General features: G+C 39.8%; 1 protein-coding gene across 4 annotated transcripts in view; it reads right to left on the bottom strand.

Annotated features, from left to right (window-relative positions):
* Window positions 1–1,180: 1,180 nt before the first annotated feature.
* ccdc102a (coiled-coil domain containing 102A) overlaps window positions 1,181–17,745 on the bottom strand; it is a 47,797-nt gene continuing 31,232 nt past the window's right edge. The window contains exons 7-10 of one of the 4 annotated variants that reach the window (XR_001776476.2): window positions 15,346–15,516; window positions 14,291–14,394; window positions 11,505–11,605; window positions 6,360–6,469 (exon numbers count right to left, since the gene is read on the bottom strand). Coding sequence is in view for 3 of the 4 variants with exons in the window: in XM_081604951.1 (XP_081461077.1) it covers window positions 8,889–9,093; window positions 14,291–14,394; window positions 15,346–15,516 (480 nt within the window). In the remaining variant the exon portion in view is untranslated. The other 3 variants (XM_008405025.3, XM_081604951.1, XM_008405027.3) reach the window with 3 other exon arrangements.

Genomic DNA, 17,745 nt, shown 5'->3' with positions numbered 1-17,745 from the left:
AGTGTTGTGCTCTATATGGAGATGTTCGTTAGCTTTGATTGTATATCTCACAGTTTTGTAATTTATCATTGTTTATTAAACTCTGAAAGCTGAGTGGCTTTGTTAACATTCTGTCCTAGAATGCAGTTAGATGTGCCCCCTTTTTTTTTTTGAGCACCTGCCCCTTTAGTGGTCTCTGCACGGGCCTGCCAAACTCCGTCAAGTATGACATTATTTTTATGTCGTATTAGCTTCGTTGTGTTGATGCATTTTGAAGTGCTTCAATTTTCAGCCGCAACACGCAAACTTCCCCATTATGATCGGTGACCGATCGATCGGCACACCTCTAGTAATAATGAATAAAGATTTGATGAAAATGAACAAATGAAAGCCAGACATTGCTTTTCAAACATGCTTCAACAGAATTATGTAAAAAAAATAAACAAATGAAACAGGCCTGTACAAAAATAATGGTACCCTGAACTTAATATTTTGTTGCACAATCTTTTGAAGAAATCACTGCAATCAAATGATTCCTATAACTGCCCGTGAGACTTCTGCACCTCTCAGCAGGTATTTGGGCCACTCCTCATGAGCAAACTACTCCAGTTGTCTCAGGTTCAGAGGTCTCATGTTTCAGCTCCTTCCAAAAAATGCTCAGGGTTTAGGTCAGGGCTCCTAGAAGGCCACTTCAGAATAATCCAATGTTTTCCTCTTAGCCATTCTTGTGTGTTTTTAGCTGTGTGTTTGGGGTACTTATCCTTTTGTAAGACATATGACCTGTGACTGAGACAAAGCTTTCTGACACTGGGTAGCACATTTCTTTCTAGAATCTCTTGATGGTCTTGAGATTTCATTATACCCTGCACAGATTTAAGTCACCTTTGCTGCCAGATGCAGCAAAGTACATAACAGAACATAACAGAGCCTCCTCCATATTTCACAGTAGGGACAGTGTTCGTTTCTTGATATGCTTCATTTTTCCATCTGCGAACACAGAGCTGATGTGCCTTGCCAAAACATTCAATTTGTCTATAGGACATTTTCCCAGAAATTTTATGGCTTTATCATAACATTCCAGTCATTCCACATGTCTCATCTGTATTAGTGACTATTTGTGTTTTCTGCTTCAGTGAAAACAGACAAAGGAAACTCTGACACTTTCTGGAAAACATCTTATAAAATACATAAAAAAGACACATTTCTTTGCATGTACAGTTGACATTTATAGACGATAGAAACGACTGTGGTGTACAACCTTTATAAAACACGTTTATAACAACAGCATAAATAGTAGGAATACAGAGTGATGATCATTACAAATATATTGGTCCTCTTCTAGCATCAGAGATAAGCCTGAGGCAGAGTGATTGTGATGGAGTGGGTAGGTACTGAGGAGCAGAGACGTAGTCCTCAAACATGTTCTCCTCTTCAATACCTAATAGTTTCAACATTAAAAACTCAAAGCAATGACCTTGGCTTGCATTAACTGTGATTCATTCTTTCATGACACATTTACTCCCTCTCTTAATCCTAACTTTAGGAATTTAGGGAGGAAAATTGAAAAATTCTACAACTGTTTTTGCAGAACGATGAGCATCAATAAGTAATCATATCAGGATGTCCCAGTGAGCAGAGGAAGTACATAGTTGGTCTGAATGCAAGTCACAGATTGAATTATAAATTCGAAAGTTTAAAAGTTGGTGTAAAGTTTCAACCTTTGACTGAAACTGTAAGTGCAACAAAGAAGTCTGCTGAGTTTTAGCACTTTCATTTTAACCACAATGTCATTGAAGCTCAGACTGAAATCTGGGGGTTCACACAGAAAATGTAAAAAAAAAAAAAAGAAAAGAAGGACACCAATAAAGATATTTCTGGGTATAGTTGGTTAACAGCAAAGATCTGCAGAAATAAACAACCAGTCAGTGTCTCAAGTTTTATCAGTTCTCAAGCATCTTGGTTGTGCTGGTGGAATTGATGTGTGGACAGTACTTCAGACATACTGCCTGATTGGTAAAACGAAGTAGATATTTTACTTCATAGCGAGAGGTCAGAGCTTTCTCCACGTTTGACCTCTTGGTATTTTTCAAACTTGACCTGACCATATCTTTGTGGGATATTTTCCATCCCAGAAGCATGTCTCACTGATGGACTGTTATTTCCCCAGTAACAGAGTCTCTCTCAGATTTTCACCCTTCAGTATCTATACATGTTAACTGATGCTTTCACCTGGTTTAATACTAACATGGTTTTGTTGTCAGCTGCAGCCATATTACATACATCACTTGCAGATCATTTATAAGCTAGTGTTGCCTACAGTCGGACAATTATTCATCAAGCAGCTGCAGCATATCATTGTTTGCAGGTTCAGGTTTGCAGCTTGGGTGTGAAATATAGAAAAACATCAGAACAGTAAGTTGAACCCAAGGATGATATCAAGATCATCAATAAACACTTAAGTCAGCAGAACAGACTTTTCATCTGAAAAGCAACAAAGGGTGATATATTGATACTGATCATGAAAATGAAGGCTTGAGCTCATTTTTTACAGTAGCACTGTTCAAATAAGAAAGCTGCAGTATTTATGCATTGGAGGTAAAATTGAAAATTGATGACACAAACTAGACTCTGATAATGTAGTAACACATGCACTCATCCTATGAGACATGGAGCCTCACTCCAGCCACTGGTTTGTGTGTGTTTGTAAATACATCAAATCATATGTATGAGACCCCATGGGCCAAAACTTACAAACTCTCTTGCATTATACCATAAAACTTTTTTTTTTACATATATTAACTCTTTTGTGCAGTATTACCAAACAAAAACAAGAAAATATCCATTTGAAATAAACTTAAATATATAAATATTTACTTAAATATTCAATCTATATTTACAAAAAAGCATAATGAAATTTCATGAAAGCCAGAGATGTATTCATTTTTAAATTATTTTATCCTTCAATAAACATCATTTTTTTAAGTTTCCTTTTTGAGTTTATTGTATTTCCAAATTAAATTGATTGTAGTTTAAATTTCTACAAAAATATTCAACCATTATCTCCATTTATGTAGTTCCATTATTTTGAAAACATGATAGTAAATGTGAGATTGAATGACAGAACATTAGAATATCAGTAAATATAGGAGGGTTTGATTGTGAAAGTGAGAATGACTGGTGGTCTGAGCGGATGAGTATAGTGGTATGTGTGAGAGAGTTTGATGGGAACGGAAATTATCTTCAATTCTCAGTTTCTGATTGGACGCCTGTAATAAAGAATAAAAGGTTGTCATGGACATCAACATGCCTACATTTTAAAAGTAAATGGCTGAGCAGAAGCCACTCAGGCATTTAAGTAATGAGTCTTTTAAATAATATTGTAAAAGCTTCCACAGTAGTATCAGCAATATCTGATATGTTAGATACGAGCAAACAGTCGGAGACTGGACACACCATCTGCCGCCGCAGTAAATGCTGAACTTCAGCTTCACACAAGCTGAAGTTGGCTTTCACTTGTTGCTTCAGGAAACGGCTAAAGGGCAATTCCACATCTTTTCTCACAATCTTGAGAATCTTTAATCTGCTCTAGTTTAAAAAATACAAAATTTAGATACTTCAAACCCGGACTAGATTATTCTTCAACAATAACATAACATTTAAAAACTTAAGTTTGTGAACCATAAAACCTTTACTTAATTTGTGAAAGTCATGTTAGTTCTTTTCTGCACCTACACCTCACAGCTCCAGTCTGAAGAACTGCCAAACTTTACTATCAACCACAATGGCAGACAAGTCTGATGCTGGCTCAAAGTCACACTTTTAATTATTCTTACACAAAACACCATTCAATCTCACATTCACCAATAGAGAAGAATACCACCATGGGATGGGAGGCAGGGAGCTTTGGAAAGAGAAAGAGACAGTGAAACGTATTTTGGAACCTGTGGGATTAATGGTTCTTATACCAACCTCCTGTAGTTCAGTACCTCATGACCTGAGGCCCAATATGTTTTATTTGATCATATTTAAATCAGCACCGTAAAATAATGAGTCTGCCACTTTCCGTTTGGTTTTGTAGTTTTTGCAACCTCATTAAAAGAAATTATGCAAGCATTGGGCAGCTGGACCACCCATTGAAAAGGCAATCTTTAACTGAATTCGGTATGAAGAATTTAAAATTTATAGTATGGCTAAATACATCAATATTGCTGGCCTTTTTTGTGCTTTACCAACATGTTTCCACTATTTGCAACGTGTTCACAAAAAAACAACTCTAAAATAACCAAAATGTATCTTAATGTATTTTAAACCTTGTCTTAAAACCCATCTATTTTACTTGGCTTTCAACTCCTAGTTTTAAATTGTATGTTTGTTTTTAAACTGTAAGAGTTTTTTTAATTTTTTATCGTTATGTTGTGTTTTAATGTACAGCACTTTGTATCAGATGTGGTTGTTTTAAAGTGCTTTGTAAATAAAGTTGGTATGGTATCAAGAAAGTTATTTTTTTTAAATTAAGAGGTAAAATGCAAGTCCTCAAGTGTCACAGAAGTTTCTTCAGCCTCAGGGTTAAAATACATTCCATAATTTCACAACTGTTTTATGTAACATTATTTCCTCAAGCAAAATAAAAACAAAAAAAGAAAATAAAATTCCATCCATCCATTTTCTTGCACCCTTTTTCCCTCAGTGGGGTCAGGAGGGGTGCTGGTGCCCATCTCCAGCCAACGTTTCGGGCGAGAGGCGGGGTTCACCCTGGACAGGTCGCCAGTCTGTCGCAGGGCAACACAGAGACACACAGGACACACAACCATGCACACACACACTCACACCTAGGGGCAATTTAGACAGACCAATTAACCTGACAGTCATGTTTTTGGACTGTGGGAGGAAACCGGAGTACCTGGAGAAAACCCACGCACGCACAGGGAGAACATGCAAACTCCATGCAGAGAGACCCCAGGCTGGGAATCGAACCCAGAACCTTCTTGCTGCAAGGCAACAGCTCTACCAACTGCGCCACTGTGCAGCCCAGAAAATAAAATTAAAATTGCTAAATCATTTTAGTTGATTTCACATTTTAATGAACTATTTTGTTTACAGATAATATAGACATTCCTTCAGGGAAAAACATATTTTTAATGGAGCATGAAATGTTGATTTGAGAGCATATTGGTATATGTATAAGAGTTTGATGGTATATGTGAGAGTCTGTAAGTTTTGGCCTATGGGAACTCTCATAAATATGTGAGCTTTAGCGAGTGTGTAGCCTAGTCTGGACCAGGGGCCTCATGTATAAACCCTGCGTATGCACAAAAAATGTGTGTCGCCATATCTTATGCACAAGTCGGCATGTACAAAAATGAAAGTGCAAACTTTCTACCTCCTGTGAAAATGTGCGGCAGCCACTCAAATTTTGTGGACAATAAACAACAAAGTGCCAAAACTCGCCTGAAATCTGACTCCATTCAGTGTTATTTAACCCAAGGAACATTGAACCCAATGTTTTTTCATGATTATAATCTTTTATTGTTTAAATGTAAACGATGAAACTGAACCACATTTATCCTCAGACAGTAACATAACACATACAAAATAAATAAAGGGATGTGAAAACCTCACTTGAATGTCCATAGTAAATTTCCTCAGCTCTTCTCACATAAAGATGTAACGGATCGGTTTGTGTTCCAAAGCGCATGAAAAAAATACATGTTATTTGCTGGGTAATTTATTCTCACTGAAAAGAAAACGGAGTCGGATAAGCAGATTAATTCCAAACAGGTCAGGTTTAAAAATTTTAAAGATGATCAAAGTGTGTAGACAATCACACATAAGTAGCTGTGCAAAGGCGTGCTGTGAAATTGTGGAATGCTTTGGCTTGTGGATGGAGAGCATCGCCAGTTGCTGGGTTTCAGACACGTGACCCAGATAACATGCAAAATTCAGATGGAGGTCTGGAAGTGGTCTGGTTCCCTAACCCTACAACAGTTTTATACATTACATTTTTTTGTGCTTTTTGTACTTTTCACAATTTGTCCGTATGTCAATTTTTAGTGTGACTCTTTTATACATGAGGCTCCTGGTGTGTGCTTGGCACAATGCAGCCTGATTTAAATCTGGTCTAGGTCTCCTAAAAGACCTGCTGACTGTGTTCATATTTTATTAATTCATGACCAGAAATTATTTGACATCCTGAGAAGTCCGCATGAATTTACAGACACAGACAGTGACTTTTGGATTTAAATCTAGATGAAAGTTTTGGGATATTTTCATGTCCAGTAATACTCCACCCTTTCTGCAAAACACTTCCTAGACTTCATATTAATGAACATCCTGTTCATTTGTGGATGAGGACATATGTCATGGAATCTGTAACTGCAGGTCCTCCTCTTCCTCATCAACATCACTTCTTGGGCCATCTGGGTTTTCAGGACCAAAGCGAGCAGATCGCATCTTCCCAAACAGAGCAGGACTCTGCTGCTGCCTCCTCAGCCTGGGGGTGGGGAGGGGAGAGTCCATGTCAGCATGTTAGTCTGTCACACAGAGCCCACGGTGTGTCTGCAGGGGAATTTCTCATACGTTGATGTGCTAATCAGTCATGTGTGTATATCATCTCAAAGAGATTTATGGATGTGCAGTTGTGTGAAGTAGCTATCAGTATTCAGTAGCTTATCTGCAGTAAACACTAGTTGTTGTTTTTTTATCAAAGTGCGTTTGTAGAAGGAGGGCGATGATGTTTTACAAGAGGAAGGCTGAGAACAGGAGATGCTGTAGTCCTGATGAAACAGGCTTATTCTGAAGCTTATTTAACAACTCAGACCAAGTTTCATACCAATGTGAGCCACCAACACATTACACTTTGAATAAGTCTGATTTGGTTTTTGAATGTTTTGCAAATATATTAAAAAGAGAAAACCAAGAAATCCAATTTATGTAAGTCTTCACAGCCTGTGCCATGTGGCTAAAAATGGATGTGTTTCCACTGAATATCCTTGAAATGTTTCCACAGCTTGAATGGAGTCCAGTGGTGGTGAATTCAGTTGGACTTGATTTGGAAAGGCACACACCAGGCTACATAGGCACCACAGTTTACAGTGCAGGTCAGTTTTCCTAAAGGCTCCTGAAGGCCTCTTGGACTAGGAGGAACAAGATTCTCTGGTCTGATCTGGTCTGGTGTGAATGGCAGGCAGGCATCATGTTTGAAGGAAACCAGGCATGGCTCATCTCCAGGCCTACACCTTCCCCACTGTGAAGCAGGGTGATTACAATTACCTGTTTTTTTCCTTATTTAAGTTCAGAAAATTTGCTCTTAACCATGCATGTACATCCTGAAGACAATCCTGTAACATATATACAGCAGACTGTCGGTCATTTGTAGATACAAGTAGATAGATTTGAATGTCGTCTGCAAAACAATGAAAAGAGACTTTGTGCTTTTTAAAGATACAATTCAGAGGCAGCAGATACAAGAACAGGTGCCATTATTGATCCCATGGCACACCCGACACAGAGAGGGATGCTGTCCTAGATTTACAGAAAAACTTCTGCTTAAAAGTAAGAACCGGAACCAGGGGCGGATCTAGAAAAATATCTATGGGGTGGCCAGAGGGGGACAGGGATTTTTTCAGGGGTGGCAGCATATATATATATATATATATATATATATATATATATATAAAACAGGGATGAAAGTAAGGGGGTATGACAGGGTACTGCGTACCCCTAAAAGATTTAGAGGGGGTACGCAGTACCTGCAAGAGAGGGGAGCGGCTGTCTGCTGTAAAACATGAATGGGTTCACTGTGCAGCCGTGAGAGCACCCACTAATCAGGCGTGACTGATTAGTTTTTCAAGAACAATCCAAAACACGACTTGATCAGTTAATAAATACCTTTTTTCTCATTTCATATTGTTTCTGAACTCTTCGTGCTTTACTAGAACAGCGGTGCAACTAGTCGATTGCGGAAGGTTTTGAGTCCATCTCAGCATTAAGTGACAAACTGCACGCCGCCAGGACGCTGAGGCCAGCACGTCCTCCTCTGATTGGCTTAAAACGTTCGTAACTTTATGAAAGAAATGCAACAAAAAAAATCAATAAAACGTGTTCAAATTAATGACCCAACAGCAATAATAACCTCAGTAATTATTGTTTCAACAAGTTCTTGTGCAATTCTGTGCGTTTCGGTTCTATGGCAAAATAACTAGCAGAGCAGGAGTTTAAAATGAACTAATCAACCACCTCTGTGTTCATGAGAAGCTTATTAATGATTGCTGTGATATTCCTCGTCGCCAGTTGTGATATTCTGGGTTGGAAAGAGACAGAAGAGATGCGGATACGGGTTCTTCCTTTTTAATGGTGGAACGCCAAACAAAATACAACCACTTCAGTGTGTGATGTCAGCTCTAGACGTCCTGATAAGTTGGCATACCAAAACTATTCCTAGAACAGGAACGTCGGTGTTTCTTGCCACTGAGGGGCAATAAACTACTCTATTACAATCGTAAAATAAATATCAAGCCTGCAAGCCTAATATCGTAACGGACTGAATGTTATATTTTTAACATAATCTCGGGCCGGCTTGTGGAGCGCAGGAGGTTGCCATGGCAACGGGTGTGCTTAAATGACAGAGACGGAGAGTAAAAAGGTGCGAGTGGTTTTGAGTTGATCACCTTTTCAGGTTGTTTTACCTTTGCTGTGGCTCATCACAACCGCTGTAGTTTCTGAACGTTCAATAAACAACAAACTTGAACTAATTACCTCGTTCTTTGTGAGTATACGTCATTTACAACAAGCATCAAACATATATATTTTTTTTTCATTAAGTATTTAACAAACAAATGGCTTCTACCGCGATAATTATGTGAAATTAAATTAATTGTCTAATATAAAAAAATTGTTTGGTGCTGTCGGGCTCAGAGTCTGAGAGGCTTTTCCTTTATATCAAACAATTTTGTTTTTTGCCTCTTATTTAGTGGAAATATTGATGTTGATGAGATTTTCTCCAAAATGATAACCTTTTTCAACCTTTGTAGCTCCACTGTTGAAAATGAGGCTCTAACATTCACAAATGAAATAAAATCCAGTCCAACGTCTGGTTTGAGGTGGTTCCTCTGGAACCTGTTGGAGGAAAAACATCCCAACTTCAGAAGATGAGCTTTAACCTAACAGAGCTCTGTGGTTCCTCCTGTCAGTATGAGAGTCAGGGTGAGGAGGCGCCATGTTAGGAAGATGAAGTGGAAGCTGCAGGATCTTCAGAACAAACAGGTCATGATACTGGGCTACTGATTATCCCTCTGTCTGGACACAGGAACAATATAACCAGTTTAAAAGCTAAAATGAATGGTTAAATGCCAGACATGGAAAACTGGGATGCACTCAGTGCCATGATGTTCAGAGTTTAGGTCTCATGGCATCTCAAGGTGTCAACATTGCAGCTAGTGAACTGAAGGAAATACAGCTTTATTTTGTAGCAATTCAAGAGCTACCCAGCTTTTATTGCTTCACAAAAAAATTAATCAGCACAGAAACTCCAAGGCACACAAAGAGGCAATATATGTATGTATGTTTGTGTGTTCTTTTTATTTTTTTTGTCATAGTACCCCCAAGAATTTAAAACTACTTTCACCCCTGTGTGTGTGTGTGTGTGTGTGTGTGTGTGTGTGTGTGTGTGCGTGTGTGTGTGTGTGTGTGTGTGTATATGTGTGTGTGTCACTTTTCTCACTTTTAGCTTACATATACATAGACGTAACATTAGACTTAATTTACTTGTTACTTGTTTACTTGTTTTTAACTTGCATTGTTTCAAAATGAGCTTCATGTAGGCTTCAATACAATTTATTAATATAGTGTAGTTAATTTTTTTTACGTCTTTAATATAGTAATACATATCAATACAGTAATTGATATGTATTTCTGTATTGGACAGCGCCTATTAGTTGCTATGTGATGCATTGAGTTATGTCCAGACAACCATTTTATCCCAATGAAGGACGAGCAGAAATCTGTCACAAAAATATTAGTAGTGCCATCATTTATTATCAGATATATCTATTAAATTCGACTTAAAATAAAGATGAGAAAACCAGTGTTTGATAAATTCTCTGTGATACAAATCTATAAACAGTTTGGTTTCTGTTAGTTCTGTCAAGATGTAAGAAGGGGCAAATTTCTCTTATATTGGTCAATCGTTTTATTTTAAATATGCTGTAGGAGCCGTAGTTTGATGACTGTAATAAATATCACCATGTTTTACGAACAGAGGGGATTAGTTCAGTTTTTGTTGTTTGTTTAACTTTTAGGAATTGCAGTGGCTGCAGTGCGCCACAATAAAGGTACAATAAAGCTGATAAACAGGTGAAGAACCAAACTAGACAAAACCACTTCTATTTTGCCTTTTCTCGCTCTGTGTCGGGTTTACCCTACACGAGGACCCGTGCACATGTTAAGGTTATCAAAGTCAATAGCAGGCTAACAACAGTTAGGCTAGCATAACTGACTCACTGCTCACTTTCTCAATATTTTCTCTAAATTAAAACTTTTTCCTCATCTGTTAAATATGAAACCCTTCAACCTTGTTATCTATGGCTGTCATAGGGTTGAATTAACCGCTAAACATTGCGTCGTTTTTTTACAGATTCTTTGCGTAAGTGTGGTATTTTCCTGACCACCGATATTCCTGACTCAATGGACAGCAATGGCGCATGTGTGGCGCATAAGTCATGTAATGTCCAGTCCAGTAATACATATCCATAAATGCTGCTGACTCGCACTCTGTCCTTCTCTCGCACTTCCCGCTACTTAGCAGTGGGTGTCAGGTTACATTGTGTTGCATTCAATGTTATCGGAAAAACGAGATTCATGCGCTTAATGTCCGATTTGCCATAACTATTTATTGAATTCATAGTCGCCAACTGGGGTGGCAAGGCTCTTATTTGGGGTGGCAACTGCTACCCCAAATAAGAGTTTTGTTGGTTATTTTATCATTTCAGATTATTGTGAAGTGCCAACTAATTTACAGTCAGCTGTCTGGGACAAACGTGGCTGTTTCAACAGGAACCAGAATAAACAATGTAGGGTTTGTGGGGTAGCAACAAATCTGATGAGCTGTGCAGAACTTCAACTACTGGAGACCTGCTGAACCAGATTAAGTCTTTTATTGGTTACGCTCCTCTGCGGCTTTGACAGGACCTACAGCATTATGCTGGGGGAGATGTCACACAGTGTGGAAGATGAGTCTGAATCTCAAGTGATCCAAGTTACATCCACATAGATGGCTGCTTGTAGACTGGTTTTCCAGAAGAAACATTATAGAGAAAGTTACTAATTTCATCCATCAGTGGTCATGATGGCTAAAAAAGTTTAAACTCAACGAACTTGTCATTGAATTAATTTCATGGTCTCAGCTGTATGTAAGTTAATATGTAGAGTTAGTGTGTGTGGGTTCCACTCAGAACCCACCAGGTTCAGTTGGAGGTGTGTCCATGAGTGTGTGAGAGTGCATGTGTGTCTGAACCCGTCACTCAGCTAACCTCTCTCTCCATCAGCCTTACTCCTCCTCCTCTTCTCTTTGTCTTCTCTCCATTTTCTTCACACCGTCACTTTGAGCCTCAGCAGCCAATCACCAAGCTCCCTGTCACATGTTACCATAGTAACAGAGAGCTCTTGTGTTGCTGTGTGCCATGCCAGGTGTGTCAGAGTGATTTGAGAAATGAAGACAAACACAGCCCTAGCTTCCATCAGTTTGTTGTCATTCAGCTGTGAAGGGTGTGTGTGTGTGTATATATATATATATATATATATATATATATATATATATATATATATATATATATATATATATATAATAAATTCCCTTCTCACCCTCCGCGGGTGGTTTGTTTCATCCTCTGAGCTCGGGTCCTCTACCAGAGGCCTGGGAGCTTAAGGGTTCTGCGCAGTATCTTGCATATGCCTAGAACTGCACATTTCTGGACAGAGATCTGTTTGAGCCACTGCTCCAGTTTGGGGGTGACTGCCCCGAGGGCCCCGATGACCACAGGCACCACTGTGGTCTTCACCTTCCAGGTCTTTTCCAGTTCCTCCCTGAGGGTCTGGTATTTCTCCAATTTCTCATGCTCCTTTTTCCTGATGTTGTAATCACTTGGTATTGCTACATCCACCACAACGTCTTTCCTCTGTTCTTTATCCACCACCACAATGTCCAGTTGGTTCGCCATTACCATCTTGTCTGTCTGGATCTGGAAGTCCCACAGGATCTTAGCTCGGTCATTCTCCACCACCTTTGGGGGTGTACCCCACTACGATCTCGGGGCTTCCAGTCCATATTCTGCACAGATGTTCCTGTACACTATGCCCGCCACTTGGTTATGTCGTTCCATGTACGCTTTCCCTGCCAGCATCTTGCACCCTGCTATTATGTGCTGGACTGTCTCAGGGGCCTCCTTGCACAACCTACACCTTGGGTCTTGTCTGGTGTGGTAGATCTGACTCAAGAATGGGGCCACGATCAGTCACCTCCTCTACATGGATGGCATCAAGCTGTACGCCAAGAGCGAGCGAGACATCGACTCACTGATCCACACCACCAGGATCTACAGCACTGACATTGGGATGTCATTCGGACTAGAGAAGTGTGGTCGGATGGTTACAAAGAGAGGGAAGGTCGCCCACACAGAAGGGGTCTCACTCCCAGAAGGAACAATAGCAGACATAGAGCACAGCTACAAGTACCTGGGAATACCACAAGCAAATGGCAACCTGGATGAGGTCACAAGGAAAGGAGCCACAGCCAAATATCTCCAACAAATAAGGCAAGTCCTGAGAAGCCAGCTCAATGGCAAGAACAAGATCCGTGCAATAAACAGCTATGCCTTACCAGTAATCAGATACCCTGCCGGAATAATTAGCTGGCCAATGGAAGAGATGAAGGCCACGGATGTTAAGACTAGGAAGCTACTAACCATGCATGGAGGATTCCACTCCAAATCCAGCACCCTGAGACTGTACACGAGCCGTAAGGAATGAGGCAGAGGACTAGTGAGTGTGAGAGCCACTGTCCAGGATCAAACATCCAAGATCCATAAATACATCAAGTACAAAGCCTCAACGGACGATGTGCTCAGCGAATGTCTCAGGCAATGGGGAACAGAAGACAAGGTGCTGGAAGTACCATCATGGGAGGACAAGCCCCTACATGGGATGTACCACCGACAAATAACTGAAGTGGCTGATGTCAGGAAAACCTACCAATGGCTGGAGAAAGCTGGACTCAAGGACAGCACAGAGGCTCTCATCCTGGCCGCCCAGGAACAGGCCCTAAACACCAGAGCAATAGAGGCTCAGATCTACCACACCAGACAAGACCCAAGGTGTAGGTTGTGCAAGGAGGCCCCTGAGACAGTCCAGCACATAACAGCAGGGTGCAAGATGCTAGCAGGGAAAGCGTACATGGAACAACATAACCAAGTGGCGGGCATAGTAGTGTACAGGAACATCTGTGCAGAATATGGACTGGAAGCCCCAAGATCAAAGAGGGGAACACCCCCAAAAGTGGTGGAGAATGACCGAGCTAAGATCCTGCGGGACTTCCAGATCCAGACAGGCAAGATGGTAATGGCGAACCAACCGGACATTGTGGTGGTGGATAAAGAACAGAAGAAAGCCGTTGTGGTGGATGTAGCAATACCAAGTGACTACAACATCAGGAAAAAGGAGCATGAGAAATTAGAGAAATACCAGGGCCTCAGGGAGGAACTGGAAAAGACCTGGAAGGTGAAGACCACAGTGGTGCCTGTGGTCATCGGGGCCCTCGGGGCAGTCACCCCCAAACTGGAGCAGTGGCTCAAACAGATTTCAGGAACAACATCAGACATCTCAGTCCAGAAATGTGCAGTTCTAGGCACAGCCAAGATACTGCGCAGAACCCTTAAGCTCCCAGGCCTCTGGTAGAGGACCCGAGCTCAGAGGATGAAACAGACCACCCGCGGAGGGTGAGAAGGGAATTAAAAAATATATATATATATGGTATTGTGTTTAATAGATTGTAACAACCATTTTCCTAACAAATACTATGTTGTTGGGACCACCTGCTCCTTATGGAGCCCAAAGCTTGGGCCCCATGAGAAAAAGTTATTTTTTTAATCTAAAGGTTAAGTTTAGAACTAAGGTGTGTATTAAGTTTACTTTAGGCTAGTGTTATCCATGTACTGGTAATAGTTAGGTTTAGGGGCACTCTGTAGAAATAGATGAAAAATGAATGGAAGTCCATGCAAAGTCCCTGTTGTTCGTGTGCGCGGCGGGCGTGTGTACATCTCACCTCGACTGTAAGTGTTCCAGTTGAACCTGCAGATTCTCACTCTGCTCTACCTGCTCATCCAGAGACCTCTGCAGCTTCCTTGTCTGGTTATGAGATTCATCCAGCTGGACACACACACACATGCACAAACACACGCACACATGCATACAGAGAGCTGTGATGGTTTTCAGTATATTCATCACATAAAAGAAAATGATGCGACATGCCTACTTTTATAAGCAATAAATCAATTAATTGCATGATTAATTAAAACAAGCTCAATAATATCCATAATTTGCTTTGGTCTCATCTACCTGTTTTTTGAAGGACAGTTTTGTTTACAGAGACTTCATAATTTGTTTTACTTGTTGTTTCTGTTGTTTTGTTTATTTTGTATATTTAAAATGTCTTCCTGTTCCAGTGTTAAATGTTCTCTACAATTTACAGTTTATTGACCTCTGAGAATGTGTTCTTGCATTATTATGTCATTACCATTATTTTACTTGAAAATGGCTTCATTTTCAAGTAAAATGAGAATTCATTGTTCAGTAAAACTTGTTATTGTGATTGATTTACTCCTTATTGCAACAGGCCTACATCCAGATGAGCCTGACTGAGACCTGCTGGGTGGCAGCCAGAGGTGCGGATACTAAATATTGACTGGAAGGAGTGAATATTTATGTAATTTACATAAGTATTTCATGTTATATATTGCTTTAGTTGTCATTGCTTTGTGGAAATCAGTTTTCACTTTGATATTAAACATTTTGTAATTTTTTTTGTCAAAAAGAAGCCAGTATGTTATTATGTTGATCATTTATGATCAACATAATAAAAAATAATAAACACAATAACAGGGTAAAACATCCAAGGGGGTGAATATTTTTAGACAATGAATCTGACAGATTGAGATGCATCACACTCTAACATACCAAGCTATTTGTGCTGCTGTTGCATAAGTTTTAAAAAAGCTATTTAAAGCAACATATCTTCTACTAATTTAATACACAAAGTCTTGAAAATATTATAAATATTTGACACCCAGGCCCAAAAGATGAACATAAATGTGTTCATACCTCGTCTTCAGCCTGGCCCAGTTCTTTCTTCAGCTCCTCCACCCTCAGACGGAGCTTCTTGACCTCGGCGTCGTGGGTCTCCACCCTCCGGTTGGCGTGGGCCAGCTCCGCAGTGCGCTCCTGGAACTGCTTCTTGAGCTTTGCATGAACATGACGAAGATCAGCCAACTCCTGCAAACGCAGCACATAGCAATTGGATCATGACACTTCTGATTATCTGCTCAACTGTCTGAGGCCTGAAGAACACACACAACTTCTTTAATAGGTTCAAGGTTAAGTTACAGAAAAAATAGGAGACTGAACTTGACCAATTCCATAGTCTCCATTGTAATTAAATAATTAAATACCAGGATTTAGCATTTATTTGAAGCTAAATGTAGTACTTGTTTTTTTTTAGCACATGTAACCTTTTTATGGGTTACATGTGAAAATTAGTATTTTGACACGCAAAACTATCCTAAAATCTAAAAAAAAACAAAAAAACAACCCCAAAACCCCCCAAGAGTTACACCTTAATTTCTATATTTGCATATGAAAAGAAGTATTACAATATGAACATCTTTATCTTGAAATTTTATGACTTCTAGGAAGCAGAACCCATTTAATCCCAGCCAGTTTGTAACAATAATGTTTGACTTTTGTGGACATCAATAGCAATAATTAAATGGAATAAAACTGTCAAAAAATCTAAATATAAGGTAAAATTATTAAAATGCCATTTTAATAATTTTCATTGTTCTGTCCTTTCAAGCCCACGTGGTTATATTGAAACATCCATCAGAAATAAATGCAGCAGAATAATAAAACCACATCCAGGAAATCACCAGAAGATGCATGTCTGTAGATGATTCTTCTGTTTCTGTTGAAACAAGAAGGATTTCTCATTTTCAGCTCGCCTGCAGTCGACCTCTGCTCATGAGAATGAAAGTCAAACTTTTTCTTTTAGTGTGTTTACAGCACAGATATACAGTTGGAGCTTTCTCCTCGACATTTCTCTGCAGGGCAGCAAACATCATCCAGCCTCTGCTGCCAACAGACACATTAATGGGTCTCAGCGGAACTTTTGGATTGCATACATTTGGTCTTTCAGGATGGAACTGTGGGAAGTTGTGGTCCTGGTTGGGTTGAAGCCACACCCAACTATAGATCTGCACTGGTATTGACAATGGAAAATCTGTGCTTGAAGATAATGGGATTCATTAATTATGCAGTATCTTCAACTGCACTTTCATGCTTGATGTTGTTGATTTATTTTGGCACTTCACTGCCTCGCACCTAATGGCTCCCCCTACAGAGCTTCCAAGAAGCTTCTGTCAACTTGCTCTGCAGTATAAAGGCAAAAGGCCCTGCATCAGTGGGAACTAGAAGACAGATGAGAGCTGCAGGGTCAGTCACATTAATTGGCATGACCAGAGAAAAGGCAGAAAACTCCCTGATATTAATCTGAATTTTATTGCACAAGAATAATCTTATGATTAAAATTCCAGAAACATATATGGTGCAGCTGCTGAGCTGAGGAATGTACGTACAACAGCCCACTAAACACCCTCTAGTTTGGTGCAATGATGAAGAAGAGCAACAGCAAGCTCCTCCATGTTTTTGCTACTGAGCTGTTCCGTACAGAGATATGCTCTTGGTTGCACCAGCTACAGTCACACAGCCAGTTCTTCGCTTTTCCTTGTTCTCCTCCACTCTCAGGTCCACCCTCATAAGTTTAAATCGATCTGAATAAACCACAGAATGTGCTGTCAATTCAGTGCATCATTCAGCCACACTGGGTACTCCCACTGTAGGTTGGTCAGAGCTGTAGGTTCAAATCATCATCTTTATTTGCCCTCCAAGATGATGGAGGGCAACTAGTCTTGTATTACTCTTGTAATAATGTTGTTTATGTCCTTGATCCAAGTCAACTCACCAATGTACCACATACACATTCAAACACAAAGAAAGGTTTGACATTAAGATGAAAGATCTTGTTTATCAAAAACGCTCTGTGTGGTCAAGGAATGATGAGCAGAACTGAGGAAAGCTAAGAAAATCCACCAATATGGTAAGACACTTATAACAATAATAGTAATAACATCCCTACAATAACATAAAATCAAACAGCCACAGATCCTGAAAGTTACTTTTTGCCTGAAATGTTGCTAAATATGGCAAGAACAACATCAGACATGGCAAGTGGCTAAGTTGGCAGCAGTGGGTGACTATTCTTAACTGCAAACATGCAGACATGATCTGTTGGTGTCGGTCTGTCAGTCAAACCTCTCTTACAGCAGAGCAGAAGAGGACAGCGGTTGACTTTTAAACCTTTGTTGAGGTAGATAAGATGGGCTTCACATGTAGGTGTCAGTCGAACATCTGAGTTTTTTTTTATACATGACGTTTCAGTGGCAGGAG

The sequence above is a fragment of the Poecilia reticulata genome, chromosome 3 (genome assembly GCF_904066995.2).
Source record: "Poecilia reticulata chromosome 3, P_reticulata-male-v2, whole genome shotgun sequence".
NCBI lineage: Eukaryota > Metazoa > Chordata > Actinopteri > Cyprinodontiformes > Poeciliidae > Poecilia > Poecilia reticulata.
This window is presented reverse-complemented; position numbering and strand designations above follow the sequence as displayed.